The following is a 16,744-nucleotide window of genomic DNA, read 5'->3' on the forward strand; positions in this document are numbered from 1 at the left end:
GAGGCTGGAGCGGGCGCGAGCGCGGGAGCGCGCGCGGCCAGCGGGAGGGGGGCCGGCTTGAGAGGGACTCTGGCGGGAGGAGGGACGGGGGAGCCACCCAGCAGCCCGAGTCGCCCTAAGCGCGAGACCCCTGAGAAGGCCGCTGATTGGCTGACGATGGTGCAGGTGGTAGGCGCGCGGGAGACAGGGCGGCAGCTCTTCTTCCCCCTTCAACGATCCCACCCCCCCCTTTCCCTCCGCCAGCGGCCGTTATTTCACGCGCACGCGCACAAAATCCGCTGCCGCGCGGGAATGGAGGTACGCGCACCGGGGGTACGGACAGGGCGGGGCTAAAACCTAAGCGCGCACCCGCCTAACGGTCGCCCTCCGCGAACTTTCTCTTAAGCTTTTTGATTCCTTTCGGCCACCGTCCCTGTACCTCATTTCAGGGGTTTATTTACTATTTCTTGGGCTCCGTTCTTGGAAAGATGGCGACCAAATAAGTTCAACAGTGGAGCTCCAGATGGATCCCTAGTGCGATCTTTCCCATATATGACCCTCCAATCCCCCCAGTCCCAAGAATCAGACAGAAGCACTGGAATAAAAACTGTATTTACACAACACGTAGACACAAAGATAAAACAAAACAGGTAGAAGAGGAGATGGCAGTCAGGAGGGGCCACAGCGATGGCCCGCAGCTAGACCCACGATGTTTGCCTGCAAGACATGGGAGGGGGGGGAGAGGGAAGGCACAGTTGGCATGTAGGTTGGGTCCGGTCCATGGAAAGGAGGGAGAGGAGTGGCCTCACCTTTAGGAATGACTCCACCTGTTTTCCAGATATGCCCTCCACCCGTTCCAAGTCCTCCACCTGGTGGGAGAGCAGTGGTGGCGAAAGTCCGTATGCACCAGACTTTCCCTGCCCTCTCCGAATGGAGTCCAGTACTGCCCTCCTTGAGCCCCTACCTGACTAAAGGGACCATGGAGCTCCCTCCAGCCCACAATGAGTTGGGCTTTCTTTTGTCCAATGCGCTGCAGGCTGCGTAGATCCCGGGCTGAGCCTTTGTTCAGCAGGTCCAAGATTTTTTGGCGCCCATGGGCCAGTAGCTCTGGGCTGATCTGTGGCTCCCAACAGTCCTCAGCTTTCTCCTCAGGCTCGGAGGCACACAGGGACTCCAGCTATGAGGTTCCGGAGAGGTGAGAGAGAAATAGTAGCCCAGCCCAAGGCAGCGCTGCTCTGGGAACTTTCTTGGAGCCAGTTGACAGTTAGGGCTGTGCCCCCACCCCTCCCCTTTTTCCTCCAGTCAAGGGTATTTACAAAAAAACATGTTTCCAGGATAAAATGACAAGACTAGTAACTATTTCATAGTTGTGAGGCTCAAACTAGTTAGTGAATGTAAACCACAGACTAAGGTCAATCTGCAGCCCATCCACTCCCATGGGTTAAAGGAAGGACTATGCTTTCCTTTACATGGGACCTAGTAAATCGCTACTGGCTGGGAGTTAAGAGCCATCAGGAAAAAGGAAATTCAAAGGTGATAGACACCCACCATGTGCAAAACACATCCATAGCATTGCATGTCACCTTACACGACCTGTGAGGTACCATCACTGCATTCAGAGGACAAGCAAACTGTAAGCTTTGTAAATAGCTGGTGTCTGCCAGGTCTTATAATTCCAAGGCTAGTGTTCTTACCCACTGGAGCTCACTATCCCTTATTAGAGCTGGTGGTTCTAACCCTCCAACTACACTCACCTTCCTCTTCCGGCCTCTCTTCTTCAGGATATGGACCTCAGCAATTGGGGATGCTGCCTGCTCCTTCACTGAAAGCAGGGATTAGAAACCGGAGTCAGAGCAGAGGCCCCTTTCACTCTCTCTGGAAACCACCTGGTTCATTTCTGGTTCCCTAGCTTCCCTCCTACCAGAACCTGGAGTTGGACATCATGCTTGAAAAATTGAGGGTCAGCAAAAAAGAAAACCCCAAATGGGATGGACTGACACAGTGGCAGCAACAATGGGCTCAAACCTAAGTTATGAAGCTGGCACAGAACTGGGCAGTGTTTTGTTCTGTTGTGCATGAGTTGTATATGTTATGCATTGAGTTGGAACTGACTCTGTGGCATCTAACGAGCACTCCTCTACCCTGAGTTAACCTCTTCTGCTGTCTTCACGTGTCCTTTATCATACCTGTATTTGACAGTATTCCAAATTGGTCTTGCATTACAATCAATTATGCATCTGTCGGTCTATATCTATAAACACCCAAGGGCCAAGCACCCAGCCAGCTCTGCTCCAGATCCTCGAGGCTGGCATGTGTGGGAGGACACGAGTGACAGTCTGTTGAGATGATATTCCTAACACTTCCTTCCTTTGGGGATTCTGATTATCTGGGCCCTTCTGGCCCCAAGCCATACTTACGCAGTTGTAGGGGCAACACCACAGCCTTTTTCAGGGGCTTAGCCACTGAGATACTGCGGTGGGAGAGGGGTCGGAGTATTGTGGGAGAGCAATTTTCCTTTTCCTTTGGCTCCACAGCCTCCTGGGCCAGCACCTTGGCCTCCAGTTCTTTCTGCTTCACCTTAAGCCTCTGTTGGAGAGGACCAAGGAGAGATGTGACCCAGACTCAGCTTCAGGGAAGCCTCAGAGACAGTGATGACTGTGAGGGACCTGAAGTCTCAGAAGGCAGGGCTGTGACAGACAGTACCAGGAGACAGCTGGGGCATAAGATAGCTAAGGGTTTTCTAATGATCAGGGAGGGGAGTGCGTAGCTCCACAGAAGCAACACTGGACAGCAAACCATAAGGTTGATAGTTCAAGCCCACCAGCTGCTTTGTAGGAAAAAGATGAGACCTTCTGCACCCACAAAACAGTAAAAAAACAAGTGTCAGAAACCCTATACAGGGTTGCTATGAGTCAAAACTGATTCCAAGGCATTTAATACCAACAACAATGATCAACGATGACCAGAAATAGAACAAGTGGTTTGTGAAAGGTTGATGGGAAGGGCTGTTCAAACTCCTCTAAAATCTGAGTTGGGTTTTAGGAAATGACAATATCTGACATTTGTTTTTACTACCTGGAATTTTCTCTCTCACTGCCTCACCTCTGATCTCAATCATCTTCCAAAGTTTACACCTGCTAAGGCTGAAAGATCCAGTGTTGGGTGTAAATTGGATCTATAGTCTAGTCTACATGTTCTTCTAGAATTGCTTCACAAGGTCCAGTCCACCTTCCCAACACTTACCTCAATCTCCAAGACTTTTTCCTCCACTGTCTTCATGAGCACCATTCGCTCTCTCCGTGGGGTGCTCAGCAGAGGGGTTCCCTGGCTTCCCTGGGAGCCCAGTAGACGGTCCAAGCTTAGGAGGCGCTCCAGCATAGCAGGGTCCATGCTGCTTAGCTTCTGCAGAGGGCTGAGCAGACAAAACGAGGTAACTCTCACTTACCGTCTTATCATGCCTTAACTTGGTTTATCCCTGGGTCCAGAACTCTGAGGCTAACTTACTGAGCAAGTCGTCCAACATTTCTAGGTGTAGTGTCTTCAGCTGAATAATCACTGAATAATGTCCTAGTAAGGTCCCAGGGATGCCAGATCAGATGAGAATAAGCATTTAAAGAATAGAGTATCAGGTATAAAGTATCTAAGACACTGTCCTGTGCTGGAGGCATAGTCTAACAAGGGAAGTAAGCGAACCATCATTAGGAAACAGCAAGGACTGGAGGCCTGTTCAAGCAGAGTTCTAATTTCAGCCAAGCTGGGTTTTGTTGTTAAGTGCTGTCAAGTCAGTTTCAACCCTATGCACAACAGAATGAAACACTGCCTAGTTCTGTGTCCTCCTCACAATTGTTGTTTGAGCCCATTGTTGCTGCCATTGTGTCAATCCATCTCCTTAAAGGTCCTCCTCTTTTGGAAGCTGACCCTTCACTTTTCCAAACATGCAGCCCTTCTCCAGAGACTGATCCCAACTGACAACATGTCCCAATTATGAGAGATGATGTCTTATCATCCTCACTCCTAAGGAGCATTCTGGCTCCTTAGATCTGTTTGTTCTTCAGGTAGTCCATGGTACTTTCACTATTCTTCTCCAACACCAAAATTCAAATGCATCAATTCTTCTATGGTCTTCCATATACACTGTCCAACTTTCACATGCATACAGCCATGCCTAGCATTTGTTCTTTATGCCTAGAATTTCTTTTACCTCACACCTGATCTCAATTATCTTTCAAAGTCAGTCGATGCCACCTTTGCCAGGATACCCAACCGACTGACTGTGTGTCTTCCTTGCTACACTGTGAGCAACTCAAGGGCAGGGACTGTCCTATTCTTCATGTGTAAGTGCCTGGGAGCAGCATCAGAAAATATGTGGATGAATGCTGGAAGTCATTTGATTTCTTTTGGCTCTATCAGAACAAGCAGGGATTCCTCACTGCAGTCTGTACCATCATGTCCACATCTTAGTTCCCCTTTGGAAAAGTAGGGGATGCCAAGGTCTGTCTAGGCTTAAAGTGGCTCATCTCAGAGCCTTCCTTTCCCCAGAGTTCCTGTCTGCCAGCGAGCTTGCCTATTCACACAGTAAAAACATTTCTTTGAGTTTTTGCACATGGGAAAGGGGACTGCTGACAGATGGCTTGGGAGAGACAAGATTAAAAGAGGGGTCATGAGCGAGTCAGCAGTTTTGTTATGTGCGGATTTCTTCCTCAAGTATGATCGATAGCTCCTGCAGTGCAGTGAGTTGCTTCATATGGCTCTTCTACCCATAGTTTTTATGACTTTCATCCAATAACTTTTTTTCCTGATGGGTCTGGGTAAGAGAAGGTTGGAGAAGATACTGATAGGATTCTATGATTCCATTGTGAATAAGTGTTAATAGGGTTAATTGTGCTTGTAAAAACTTGGAACTCTAATACAGGTATAAAATGAGCCATCTCAGCAGCAGATCTCAGTACCATCAAGGAAGAAGAGTCTCATGAGCAGCCATCTAAAGTATAACTAGTAGTCTCTTCCTGTCCAGAGGAAAGAAGACTGATGAAAATTGAAGACAGACACCTGGAAATAGTCCAATGGCCCACTAAACCACATGAACATCAGTCTCTAAGACACTGAGACCAGAAGAACCACACAGTGCCCAGCTGCCATGACCAACTACTTTAAGAAGGGATCACTTTGGAAGAGCCTGGAAAAAGTGGGAGAAAAGGTAGACCAAAACTCAAAATTATAAAAAACACCAAGCTTACTGGTCAGACAGCAACTGGTGGAATCCTAAAACTATGGCCCTTCAGGGTTGGAACTAAACTCATCCTCATAGCTCAATGTTTAGCCAAGCCATAGCTAGGTCTACTAGAGGGACAGCAAGGAGCTCTGGTAGCGTAGTGGTTACGAATCGGGCTGCGAACCGCAGGGTCAGCAGTTTGAAACTACCAACTGTTCCGCAGGAGAGAGATGAGACTTTCTACTCCCGTAAAGATCTACGATTCCACGGCACATAACCACCACCAGAGGAACAGCAACACTAGTGAAGCATACTTACCACGGAATGGTCAACCATTTGAGGTCAAAAGGGCGTTTACCCACAAACAGAAAACACAGAAAGAAATGGGATAATGATGTTACATTAAGGAAACTGCAATCACTGAGATGACGCAAAATATGATTTATTGAATGAAAAACTGATGTTTTGTAAACCTTCACTCAATTCACAATTAAAAAGTTAAAAAAAGAGCCAGAAGTGGAGTACCTCCTCTGGATCTCCAGATCCCTGAGCGCTGAACCTCCGTGACCCAGGGACAGAAAGCTGTGGCACTGAAGGAGCAGCAGAACCAAGAGCAAAAGCATCAGAGCAGCCATCTTCCCAGCCCACAGGGCAAGGAAAGCTGAGCGCCTTTGGGCAGGAGGCTCGTTTGTGGAGCGGGGTGCCTCTAGGCCACTGGTGGGGAACCTATTTTCTGCCAAAATTTATAACAGCATTCACGGGCCATACAAAATTATTAACTTAAAAATTTGCCTGCTGTATTTTGTCAAACGTTTAATTAACTCAGCCCTAATATGATGGCTGGAACTGTGGCTGTCGTGGGCCAGACGTTCCCCACCCCTGCTCTAGGTACTTCGTTGGGGAGCTGGGTTTGCTGACACATGGAGCTAGAGCTGAGCACCTTCGGACTGAGGCTTAGTGAGTGAAGTATCTTTTGGACATTTATCAGCAGTGCTAAAACAGCTTCGGACACTGCTGGAGAAGGGCAGAGGCCAAGGACCAGAGAGACGCCTGCCTGCAGGTATGGCTGAGAAGAGGCTAGCCTGACCAAAGAAGCACACCTTGAGCATCTCTAACCCTGCTTTGTAACCTCTTAACTTCCCTAATAAACCCCATAATGCTGAGGTGGGTGTGCAAGTTGTGTGTGCCCACTGCAATGAGTTACTACTGAGTCTAGCAGAGTAGAGTGCTGTGGGAGATGTCAGATTTGGCCTGCAAGAGATGACAACAGACATCTTCCTTTCTCCATGCCACCTTTTGTACATCCAGCCCTACTAGGACAGGGTGTGACCAAGTCACCTCTGTTCAGTAGTCTTAGGACCCAGACAGTTTAGAGAGCCTTTACTTGAGCTAGGGGTGCTGTCGGATCAGCACTGAACTGTGAACTGTGAACCACAAAGTTGGTGGTTCAAACCCACCAGCTGCTCCTTGGAAATTCTAATATAGGGTTGTTGTGAGTTGGAAGTGACCCAAAGGCACTTAACAACAACAACAGGGGTCACAGAGCAAAGTTGGAACTGCAGTTGGCTCCCTAGAGTCAAGGAAGGTCACATGGTTGGACTTGGGAAACCAGTCCATTGAATACTATGCATACTGGGTCATGAAGTGAGGCTAGCAGAGGTGGGGAGGAAGGCTTGTGTTTGAGATTTTGTCTGGACTAAAGGTAGAAACGGTGATGTTAGGATAGCAACTGGCTCCTTGGAGAGTCACAGAGAGGCTGACCACCCAGACTGAGGGGTCTCAGCCAGACATCTGTCTCCCTGTTTACTTTGATTGGTTCACATCCTTTCCACCTGAAAGATCTGACTCCGATTACTCCCTGAACAAGCAGCAGTTCTAGTCTCTGAAATAGCTGCCCCCAATTGTGAAATTCTGCTGATGACCTAAAGGGGGTAGAAAATGGGAAGGGAGGGAGCTAAGAGCCCAAGGAGGCGACCTCCTCAGGTCCCCAGGCAGCAGTAATCTTAGCACTTTAGTGAGTTCATGAGAGTAAGGTTTTGGGTGAATTTCATGGACGAGAACAAGTTTACAGCCATCTATGGTCAAAGCTCCACTGGGCTAAATCTACTGCTGCTCTACACCTACCCCAGACATGATAGGGAAGGTAACACACACCTGAGTCCCCCTCTTTCTACTCACCTGAGTTTCTGGGAGGCAGAGTTTGGAGGTGCAAGGGGCTCAGGGCTTCCCATTTCGTCGTCTTCAGGCCCTCGGGCTCGCTTTGCCTCTGAGCCTAGCAGTTCTTTCTGAGACAGTGTGACAGGTGCCAAAACTAGGGGAAGAAGGGGGTGTCAATCTCTGTGCTGATGCTTGGTGGCCTCAGCCAACCCCCCAACCGTCCAGAGCTGGCCAGTCCACTCCTGCCTCCACGCCTGCTCACCATGAGGCTGCAAGCTTTCATTAGTAAAGGGCCGGTTGATCACCTCCTTGGACCTGGCAGCGAAGTTAAGAGCAGTGACTGTGTCAAGGTAGAAGCGTCTCTCGGGGGCAATGTTGGCGATGAGGATGCTGTGGGCTGAGCCACCCAGGGAGTCCTGAGGGATGGGGATTGGGCAGGGTGGGTGGGTGAGAGCCAAGCCTGGCCATTCCTTGACTGCTTCCCCAACACCCCAGCAGGTCCAGGAAGCTCCTTTTCCATCCCTTTTAGGCCTAAGATGGGGGCCTGACCTGCAGCAGGCGAGTGAGCTTGCTGTCCCGGTAAGGTACACGAGGGAGGCCCAGGTTCAGCGCGTCAACCACCTTGCCCAGCACAAAGAGGGAGGTATTGATAGCTCCACTCTCCTTAAGCCGCAGGCCCTTGTTACCCGTGCGCCGGTTGTCCTCGGAGCCAGCCAAGTCAATCAGGTAGAGCTTTCCCTCCCGCTGGCGAAACGGAGCTAACCGTTCGCGTTGATCGACCTGAAGGTAAGAGTGAGGGACCTCGGCTTAGCTCAGGCACCAGGGGCTTCCCAAGTCCTCACCTGTTGATGAGCCTCACCTTGACCAGAAGCACAGCATGGCTGCGGGAGGAACGCTGGTTGAGCCGGGTGGCGCCTACAGTCCGATTTCGACTGGCTGGCAGGAAGTACCGCTCAAAATCAGCAAAGCTAGTTATGGGCTTCTGTGTGAGGCCTGGAATCAGGATGTTTCCCCGACAGTCTTCTCGGATGACCAGGTCACCTGATGCAGGGTCTAAGAGGTCTAGGACCTGTTTGAGCAGTGAGTTGTTGTTAGTGTTGTGGAGTCAGTTCCAACTTATAGCAACCTTATATAAAGTTCCCAGGGAGTGGTTAGTGGGTTTGAACCACCAACCTTGAGGTTATTGGTCCAGTGTTTATCCTCTAGCACCACATGAACTAACCGCTGATTTCCTGGGACCAATCTTTTCTCTGTTGGAATCTCAAGAGCTGTACTACCTGCAACCCAGCCTCTGTCTTGCCAGGTCTCGTCTTCCCTCCTTGCTGGATTACAGCCTCATATTCTAGAAGTGGGCCCAACTTTGACCCTTTACTTCTTCCCTCCCCTAGCAGAGTGAGATCTTACCTTTTCCTGGTAGATTTCTAAGTAGGACATAGTGACGGAGAGGGCCCAGGCCCGGCCCTCAGCACCCTCCTCCCTAGTGAGCTGTAAGAGATCCATGAGAGCCCGGGGGATCACCCCCGGCTGCTCTGGGCTGCCCAGCATTGTGTGTGTCTTCCCTGGGGAGAGAGTGGATGGAAAGTGAGGTTTTATCTCATAAACTGCCTTCCCTAGTCTTTTCTAATGCACAGCTGTTCCAACTGCTCCCTTACCTGCCCCTGTAGGTCCATAGGCTAGCACACTAGCATTCTGTCCATCCAGCAAGTGCCTTAGAATGGGCTGCACTGAACCGGCATAGATGTCTTGCTGGGAGCTCCTCTCCCCATAGAAAGCATCAAATCTGCAGGCAGCATTAAAGAAGGGAATGAGCAGAGGGTTCCATTCTCACCCAGTCCTAGAGGCCTTGAATTCAAAAGCAAGGTCTCCATTGCTCTCTTTGCACAAAGACCTTGGAAAATGCCCACTGAACACCTGCTCTGCTCCAGTCTCTTTTGGTGTTAGGGATACAGAGCTTCTTGAGAGTTCTGCAATCTGGTGGAATAGATATTTATACTGTATGATCTAGTAAGCAAAGATGAGAACACATTAGAAGGAGTAATTGACTCTGCTTGAAGGAAAGGAAGATTTGGGATAGCTAAATGCATATAATGGGCTCAGCCTTGCACCCACTACATAATTCATGTTAGGTAAACTGAGCCTTAAGAGGAAGATTTTACCAGTGAGAAGGAAAAGAAACCAATCCCAGGTATAAAGAATAGCAAACACATAGGCAAGACAATGGTGTTAAAGGGCAGGGCTTGCCAACCTTTTCTACACTGCAGTATGTATACACAGTGATGGTGGTGGTGGTGGTTGGATGCCATCGAGTTGGTTCCGACTCATAGCGACCCTGTGTACAGTTTCAGAGGCTGTAAATCTTTATGGAGCAAAGCCTCATCTTCATCTAACAGTAGTATTTGTGCATGATGAGGTGGTAAATTGAGGATGCTGCTTTTGATGCGATTCAACCCAGCTGTAACCTAGTCATTGAAGTCTGCTGATGACACTGGGGCTTAGCAGCAGGGGTTTGAGGGAAGGTGGAATATAGCATGTGCCGGGAGGACTGAGGCTGGAAAGAAACTGAAGCCAAATTGCCAAGGGCCTAAAATAGGAGTCAGCTAATAAAGACTGCAGACTTTATGGGTCATCTGGTTCCTGTCACAAATCCTGAGCTCTGCCTTTGTAGTTGGCAAGTTGTTGTTGCTATGTGCTGTGGAGTCAGTTCTGACTCACAGCAACCCTGTATAGGGTTTCCAAAGCTATAAATCTTCATGGGAGCAGAAACCCTCATCTTTCTCCCACGTAACAGCTGGTGGTTTCAAACTGCTGACCAGGAGATTAGCAGTCTGATTCGTAACCACTATGCTACCAGAGGCTCCTTAGTTGGCAAGTAGTCATGTGAAATAAATGAATGTGGCTATGTTCCAGTAAGTCTTTATAAAACCAGACTGCTGGTCAAATTTAACTTGCAGGCCAGTTTGCCATTCCCTAGCCTATTGAATCCTGGTAGTGTAGTGGGTTACGTGGTGGGCTGCTAACCACAAGGTCAGCAGTTCAAGCCTATCAGGGGCCCTGCAGGAGATAGATGAGGCTTTCTGCTCCCATACAAACTTACGGCCTAGGAAACCCTATACAGGGTCACTATGAGTTGGAACTGATTCGGCAACGGCAGCCAGCGTATTGAGGCCAGTGCATTTTCCTTTTTTTTATATGGCTTTTCCAGCTGCGGTCTAATTATGGCAACCAAATGGTAAGGTGGGGCTATGCAAATGAAGTGCTTGTGACCCACCAGCGGTCTGGACAGTTTTCTAATAAGGTGCATGACATTCTAATAAGGGGATTGGCCAATTTTGCCATCCCACTGGGCTTAAAATGAGCTATCCCAGAGGTGGTAAGGGGTGAAACTCATTATCTTAAGAAGAAAGAAGATCCAGGAGTGGGAGCAAAGGGATCTGGGGGTCCCTGTGCTGAGAACATTCTAGATTCAGGAAACAGAGAGAGCTGTAACACTGGAGAAGGTGTGAGATAGTGGCAGAGAAATGGCTGCAGCAGAACCAGAAGACCGGTGCATGATGGGAGGGCAAGGCCGTTACAGTGGGTGTGCCAACCCACAAAATAAGAGAGCTGAGAGGCTTTGGACAAGAGGCTTCCTGGCAGATTAGGGTGCCTCTGGGTACTTGTCAATAGAGCTAAGCTTGTATACCCACAGAATTTTGGGCAGGAGGCTTCCTGGTGGAGTGGGGTACATTTGGGGGCTTATCAGTTGAGCTAAAGAACTTAGTAACATGTAACATTTGACCAAGAAGTGAGGAGGCCAGATCAAGGGGCCCAGGGGCCAACGGAGAGGGGACCTGCTTGCAGGCAAGGCAGAAAAGCTGTTCTAAATGAAGAACTGCATTCTGAGTCATTCCTGACCATGATTTTTATTACTTCTTAAGTAAACTCCATAATCGTGAATATTGTCTGGTGAGTTCTGTGATAAATTCTTGAACCCAGCAGATAAATAGTATTGTAGGCGGGAAAGATGGTGTCAGAATTGGTGAAAAACTCAGGGAGAGGAGGCATATTTGACTTGTACTTCTTGGAATCAGCTTTAGGTTGTTGCTCTTTCTCTCCTCATGAAGTGTGAGGTCAGACGACACAGCACTGTCATTTTTATACCTATCGCGACAGGCTACAGAATTTGGATTTTAAAGTAGCTGTCATGTGAGTTCCCAAACAGGGTAGTCTTTTTTGACGCCACTCAGCAGCAGCTTGGGTTGAGTGGTTCATCTGTGATGCCCCCAACGCTTCCTGCACTCCCATAGATCTCGTCTGGGACTCTCCTGCTCTTCTGTGCTGCTGCTTCTTCCCTGGATACCTGTCTCCCTCATAAGACTCCGAGTAAGAATGGGTCTGATTCAGCTTCCAGCCTCTCCCCACAGGATCCTACAGTATACCTGGCACAGTGGGCAGCCTCGAGTATTTCCTGAGTGGACAAATGAAAGTGATGGAGGACAAATCTCTGCTAAGGAGGATCAAGGATCCTGGGAAGGCATGTCTCAGACACTGTCTGGTCAAATGAGGTGTAGGGCATTTTCTAGCCAACTTTTGTGTAACTCCCACCAAATGACTGTATGGAACCATGCAAACAAGGTGTATGAAACTCAGACTCGGGATTGGTCAGTTTTGCCACTCCTCTAGGTTTAAAACGAGCAACCTAAGAAGGAGGAAGTGGGAAATCTCACAACCATCAAGAAAGAAGACTCACTAGTGGAGCACATCCTTTGGACCCTGAGATCCCTGAATGGAGAAGTAGCAGAGCTAGAAATAGAGTGGGAGGCTTCCTGGCCCATTGAGCGAGTGAAGTTGACAGTGTCCTTTGGGTGTTTATCAACAGTGCTAGAGGAGCATTGTGACACCTGTCCAAGCAGGGCAGAAGCCAAGGGGCTGCGTGGCTGAGGACAAGAGAGAGTCCATGCTATGGTAAGGCCGAGAAAAGGCGCTCCTGGTCCGAGAACTGGAGTATCCTGAGTTGTTTCTGGTCCTGAATTGCCCTAATAGCCTCCATCATCCTGAATATAATTTAGGAGTTTGGTGTGGCCGCTGCAATGGATTATCAAACCCAGCAGAGGAATAGAGTGCCATGGGAGAGCTGGCTGATATCAGAATAGGGTTAAGCAGCTTGGGGGATGGACACACGTCTGCCCTCTGCCTCAGGATGTGGCCTTGGGCTGGTGATTCTCCTCCTTCCCCCTTGTGAAGCTGGAAGAGGCCAGATACCGAGGCCACACCCTTCTGCAACAAGTAACACTGTAAGCAGGCCTAGGACAGGGAAATGATGGGGGAAGAATGGCTTGAATCCTACTGGTATTTGAGCGTCTCCTGGTGGTTCCTCCAGTTGGCAATCTCCAGAGAGCAGCTATCCAGGCCTTGGACACAGGGAGTGTCATTTGCTCCAGCTGTCTCATCCACAAATGGCCTCAGACGCACAGCCACCCTTACTCGAGCTGGAGGTGGGCGCCGGCTGGCTCTGACCTTGCTTAGCGGCCAGCGGCCAGCTCCTGGAGGAGAGAAGATGAGGATTAGCTATGAAGTATGGTGGTGGCAAAAGAAAGCAGGGACTAGCTTTGCTGAGAAGTAAGAGTAGGGAGTCTTGGGAGGAAGAAATGCCTGACTTAGCTGTATTCTGAAGGATGAATAGGCGCTTGCCAAGTACTCCGGGGAGATGCCTAGGGGCGTGGAAATGTGGCTCCTTTGAAGAACTGGTGAACCAGAACTGTGTGTGTGTGTGTCCTGTTAGGGAGGATGAGCAGGCAAGGGCCGGATGGACGAGATACAGGAATCAAACACACACTCTTATGCAGAGTACGGTGGAAGTTTAGTCCTTATTTCCTTGTCTGCTAAATGGGCTGGGCCTTGGGGTTAAAAGTCACAAGCAAAATGCCAACCAATGACCAGCATATAATTGGAAAGAACATTATTTAAGGTATGGCAGCCTAGGTTCAAATCCAAGCTCTGCCACTTACCACAGGTATCTCAATACCTCCTACAGCTCACCTCTTCCCCACCATCAGTGGAGTTCCTAACGATCTCTGTTATGGACTGCACTGTGCCCCACAAAAGATGTTGTAAGTCTTAACCCCTATACTTATGGAATGAATAAGAAGAGCAAAAGAACTGATGCCTCTGAATTATGGTGTCAGTGAAGGATACTGAATATACCTTGGACTGCCTAAGTCTTGGCTATAGCCAGAATGCTCCTTAGAAGGGAGGATGGCAGACTTCAGCTCATGTGCTTTGGATATGTAATCAGGAGGGATCAGTCCCTGGTGAAGGATAGCTGGCTTGGCAAAGTTGAGTGTCAGAGAAAATAGGATGGGTTGACACAGTGGATGAGACAATGGGTTCAAGCATAGCAACGGATGTAGGTTAGAATCAACTCGACAGCGCCTAACAAAAGCTATGTGCCAAGCATAATGGATGCTGAATCTTTGAGGAGAGGAGGATGTGCTCAGATAGACCAAATGGCATGTGCTTGGGCATCATGGTTAATAGTTGTTTGTTGTTATGTGCTGTGGAGTCGGTTCCAACTCCTAGCGACCCTGTACAGGGTTTCTGAGGCTATAAATCTTTACCGGAGCAGAAAACCTCATCTTTCTCCTGCAGAACAGCTGGTAGTTTCGAACTGCTGATCTTGTGGTTCACAGCCGGATTCGTAACCACTACGCTACATGGTTAAGAGTGTTGTTGTTGTTGTTAAGTGCCATCGAGTCGGGTCCGACCCATAGCGACCCTGTACAGGGTTTCCGAGGGTATAAATCTTTACGGGAGTAGAAAGCCTCATCTGTCTCCCGCGGAGCAGCTGGTAGTTTCGAACCGCTGACCTTAAGGTTCGCAGCCCGATTCGTAACCACTACGCTACCAGAGCTCCTTATGGTTAAGAGTAGAGGCTCTTTATTTATTAGCTGTTTTAACTTTGGTCAAGCTATTTAACCTACTTATGCTTTAGTTTCTTTACGGACAACCAGGGACAATAGTAACCAACTGGTAGCACTGTGTGGCAATTAAATGATCACTGCAAAGTGCTTACTTTGGTACATGGTAAGAGCTCAAAACACATTAGACCTTCTACTAAATATCTTTATTTCCCCACAGGGCCTAACAATAAATAACTATGGTGTCCACTGGAGCCACTAACCAAAATTCATAATCGGGGGAGCAAGGCACAAGTAAACAAAAAAATACTTCCGTTCTCCCAACACTTGAATAGCATTCACTCTCATGGCTGGAGGCATTACTTCCCTTTTCTGTGGTCTCAGCACACCTTAATCTTTGTCACTAATGTCAACTCACCCCGCAGCGGGTCCCCCTGATTCTCAGCCTGCCCCCTGCACCTCAGGAGCCTCTCTGCAGTTAAGCATCACATCTTACACAGAATCCTTTCCCCAGAACACGCATCCAGTTCCTTTCAGTTTGTCCTATGGTTAGAGTAGTAGCCACTTTTCGCTCGCTTATCTCAGGAGATTATTGTCTCCATTTTACAAACGATGAAACCCAAGTTCAGAAAGGAAAAGTGCACAAGGGTTCAAACGAAGGGCTTGTGTCGGAGCCTGGTATCAAACTGGTTCTACTGACCCAAGTGGAGCGCCGAAAACAAAAAGAACACCGGGGGCTAACCATTTCCGGATCCCCAAACTGTCACCCTCCCTCCGATTCCGCCCTTGCGCCATTCCAGCTGCCAACTCGCTGATCCCGTAATAGACTCCGACGCATTACCTGGTAAAGCTCCAGGTTTTGGTTCTCCCCCCAACCCAGACCGGGCTCCGGTACCCGAAGTAGCCGCCGCCATCTCGCGCCGTCTCCGCTGAGCGGGGATCCCAGCATCCATTCCACCCGCTCCTCTGGCCCGCCTTTCCGATTCGAATTTCTCGAGACCCCGCCCTGCTCTAGGATCCACCAGTCACAATTACTTGTCTCCGGAAACTCCTGCTTCTGACCTGAGACTATACCGCCTTCTAGGGCTCAACTCCGGTATTACAATAAATTTTCCCCTGGCGGAGGACGCATGCGTGCTCCCCCTAGGTCTCCCAGCCGTTGACGTCGGGTCATGCGCTCTGGCGTCAATCCAGGTGCCTGGCGTTGACCACTGTGACCGTAGGGGGTGCTGCTGAGCGCTCCCCTGAACTTGCTGCCTTTAACCTTCAAGTTGATCGCTTTGGAGGCGGTTTAGGTTGTTAGTTGCCTTGGAGGCGCTTCCCAGCGAACTAATGCACAGCAGAAAGAAACGTGGCATGGTTCTACGCCATCCTCACAATTGTTATATTTGAACCCATTATTGCTGCCACAGTGCCAATCCATCTCACTGGGAGTCTTCTTTTTCGCCTACTCTTCATTTTAAGCTCTGGTAACGTAGTGGTTAACCTCAAGGTCAGCAGTTAGAAACTACTAGCTGTTCCTCGGGAGAAAGATGAGGCTTTCTGCTCCCGTAAAGATTTGTTGTTGTCAGGTGCCATCGCGTCGGAACCCGCTCATAGCGACCCCATGCACGGCAGAACGAAACAATGTCCCATCCTGGGCCAACCTCACTACCACTGCCACACTTGAGTCCATCAATGATGCCATCTGGCCGATCCATCTCATTGGGGGTCTTCCTCTCTTTCTCCGACCCTCCATCTTACCAAGCATGATATCCTTCTCCAGCGACTGTTCCCTCCTGACAATATGTCCAAAGTATGAGAGACGAAGTTTAGCCATCTTAGCCTCCAAGGAGCACTCTGGCTGCACTTTTCCAAAACAGATCTATTGGTTCTTTTGGCAGTCTATGACACTTTTAGTATTCTCCTCCAACACCACAACTCAAAGGCATCAATTCTTCTATGATCTTCCTTATTCACTGTCCAGCTTTCGCATCCATATGAGGCTATTGAAAATACCATGGCTTGGGTCAGGTGCACCTTAGTCCTCAAACTGACATCTTTGCTCTTCAACACTTTAAAAAGTTCTTGTGCAGCAGATTTGCCTAATGCAATACGTCGTCGTCTGATCTCTTGACTGTTGCTTCCACGAATGTTGATAGTTGATCCAAGAAGAATGAATTCCTTGACAACTTCAATCTTTTCTCCGTTGGTAAGAATGTTGTTTATTGGTCCAGTGGTGAGGATTTTTGTTTTCTTGACATTGAGATGCAATCCATACAGAAGGCTCTTTTATCTTCATCAGTAAATGTTTCAAGTCCTCTTCACTTTCAGCAAGCAAGGTTGTATCATCTGCATATCGCAGGTTGTTAATGAGTCTTTCTCCAATTCTGATATCACGTTTTCTTCCAATACTAAAAAGGTAGGATTATTTGCTCAGCATACAGGTTGAATAAGTATGGTGAAAGAACATAACCTTGTCGCACACCTTTCCCAATTTTAAAACATTCAGTGTTCCCAT

At 48.8% G+C, this 16,744-nt stretch overlaps 1 protein-coding gene across 1 annotated transcript; it reads right to left on the reverse strand.

Annotated features, from left to right (window-relative positions):
- Positions 1–648: 648 nt before the first annotated feature.
- On the reverse strand, positions 649–15,197 carry KIF22 (kinesin family member 22). Its single transcript, XM_006877903.1, has 14 exons — positions 15,140–15,197; positions 12,675–12,870; positions 9,001–9,128; positions 8,753–8,907; positions 8,208–8,417; positions 7,898–8,128; positions 7,611–7,764; positions 7,370–7,502; positions 3,223–3,391; positions 2,397–2,565; positions 1,734–1,801; positions 944–1,156; positions 789–848; positions 649–696 (listed from the first exon to the last, which is right to left on the reverse strand). The coding sequence occupies exons 1-14, from the start codon at positions 15,195–15,197 to the stop codon at positions 649–651; spliced, it is 1,992 nt and encodes a 663-aa protein (XP_006877965.1).
- Positions 15,198–16,744: the final 1,547 nt, after the last annotated feature.

Source organism: Chrysochloris asiatica, unplaced genomic scaffold (assembly GCF_000296735.1).
Source record: "Chrysochloris asiatica unplaced genomic scaffold, ChrAsi1.0 scaffold00666, whole genome shotgun sequence".
Taxonomy (NCBI): Eukaryota; Metazoa; Chordata; class Mammalia; order Afrosoricida; family Chrysochloridae; genus Chrysochloris; species Chrysochloris asiatica.

Coding starts and splice junctions, on each gene's coding strand:
- KIF22 (XM_006877903.1), bottom strand. CDS start 15,197: ATGGATGCTGGGATCCCCGCTCAGCGGAGACGGCGCGAGATGGCGGCG. Junction 8,908..9,000: donor CTATGGACCTACAGGGGCAG/GTAAGGGAGCAG, acceptor CTCTCTCCCCAG/GGAAGACACACACAATGCTG. Junction 2,566..3,222: donor AAAAAGTCTTGGAGATTGAG/GTAAGTGTTGGG, acceptor CCTCTCCAACAG/AGGCTTAAGGTGAAGCAGAA.